Source organism: Eurypyga helias, unplaced genomic scaffold (assembly GCF_000690775.1).
Source record: "Eurypyga helias isolate BGI_N326 unplaced genomic scaffold, ASM69077v1 scaffold28226, whole genome shotgun sequence".
In the NCBI taxonomy this organism is placed as follows: Eukaryota; Metazoa; Chordata; class Aves; order Eurypygiformes; family Eurypygidae; genus Eurypyga; species Eurypyga helias.
The window spans coordinates 9402-10570 of record NW_010255096.1 but is presented as its reverse complement, the minus strand read 5'-3'; the positions used below and the strand labels follow the sequence as shown (position 1 = coordinate 10570).

The 1169-nt window shown below is 61.4% G+C and overlaps 1 protein-coding gene across 1 annotated transcript in view; it reads right to left on the bottom strand.

The window, feature by feature from the left end:
- The window catches only part of KMT2A (lysine (K)-specific methyltransferase 2A), a gene marked incomplete at both ends in the record, with an annotated part of 10707 nt that overhangs the window by 737 nt on the left and 8801 nt on the right, over positions 1 to 1169 (bottom strand). The window contains 1 exon segment of the mRNA XM_010153224.1: positions 3 to 1167. Within this exon segment, the coding sequence (XP_010151526.1) occupies positions 3 to 1167 (1165 nt within the window).

Sequence of the window (1169 nt, the reverse complement as noted above, 5' to 3'; positions counted from 1 at the left end):
GCTGCGAGTGGTCAGAACGGAGAGGTCGGACGGCAGCTCCAGCGGCAACTCGAACTGTTCCTCTGCCGAGATGGAGGAGGAGACGCTGCTGTCCACCGGCTCGGCCGTCGGCAGCTGCTGGGAGAACACCTCGAACAAGCCCATATCCTTGCCGCGGTTGCTGTCGAGACCCAAACCTTCCCCCAGCGTCAGAAGCTCCGAAGAGGACGACTCCGGGCTCTCTCCCAGCGCCTGCATCGACGGCGTGTTCTTCAGGACGAAGTCCATGATGTCGGAAGGGAGGATGTTCCCGCAGTCGTCGCTGTTGTTGTTGTCGGAGTCAGACTTCAGAAGCTCCGTGTTAAAGGTGTCCAGCAGGTTCTTGTCGGAAGGGGTGCTGGCGTGCGCCCTGCGGCCCGTCTCCAGCGAGCTCAGCTGCGCTTCCAACGAGTCCGGAGCTTGGCCTTTGGCCCTGCTGGCCGGGTGGCAGTTCTCCAGCTTCGGGTCGCTTTTGTGGACGCCCGAGCTCTTGCTCACTTGGACCTTCTCGCCGGCCTCTTCGGTTCTGTCCAGCTTCAGGTTCTCCGTGCCGTTCTCTTTACCGCTCCTCTTGGTCACCTGGCTGACTTTCCTCGTCGATGCTGTGACGCTCGTGTCGCTCTCGGTTCCATCATCCACGCCGTCCAGCTGGGAGATCTTCGGGAGATCGCACTGCTCCTCCTCCCTGAACAAGCTATGGGAGGCGAGCCTCTCCTCCGCGCCGGAGGAAACCACCGTCCGCGTGAAGTTGTAGTAGTACAAGTCGTCTTCATCCGACGTGCTCAAGTCATCCGCGCCGTCCACTTGTCCTTCTGCAGAGCGCTTCCCTCGCTTCTTCCCCGTGGAGTTACTGTAGAAGGGAAGGTCCTCCTCTCCGTAAGACCTCACGCCGTACAGGGGGGTCAACCCAAAGAACATGTTGGATCTGGCCCGAGCGCTTCTCCGTGGATACCTCCGCTTGTAGGAGCCTTCTTCCTGAGCTTTCGCTCCATCCTGGAGCATCAAGGTGGCGTCTTGACCCGGCAAGTTTTCGTAGGCGTTGTTCTGCGGGTCCTGCGCCGGCGCTTCGTTTGGGCTTCCCTGAACTGCAGGGCTGGCTTCCGGGCTCTTGGTAGCTGCGGAGGGCTCTGCCAGCGCGGCCAGTTCAGCCC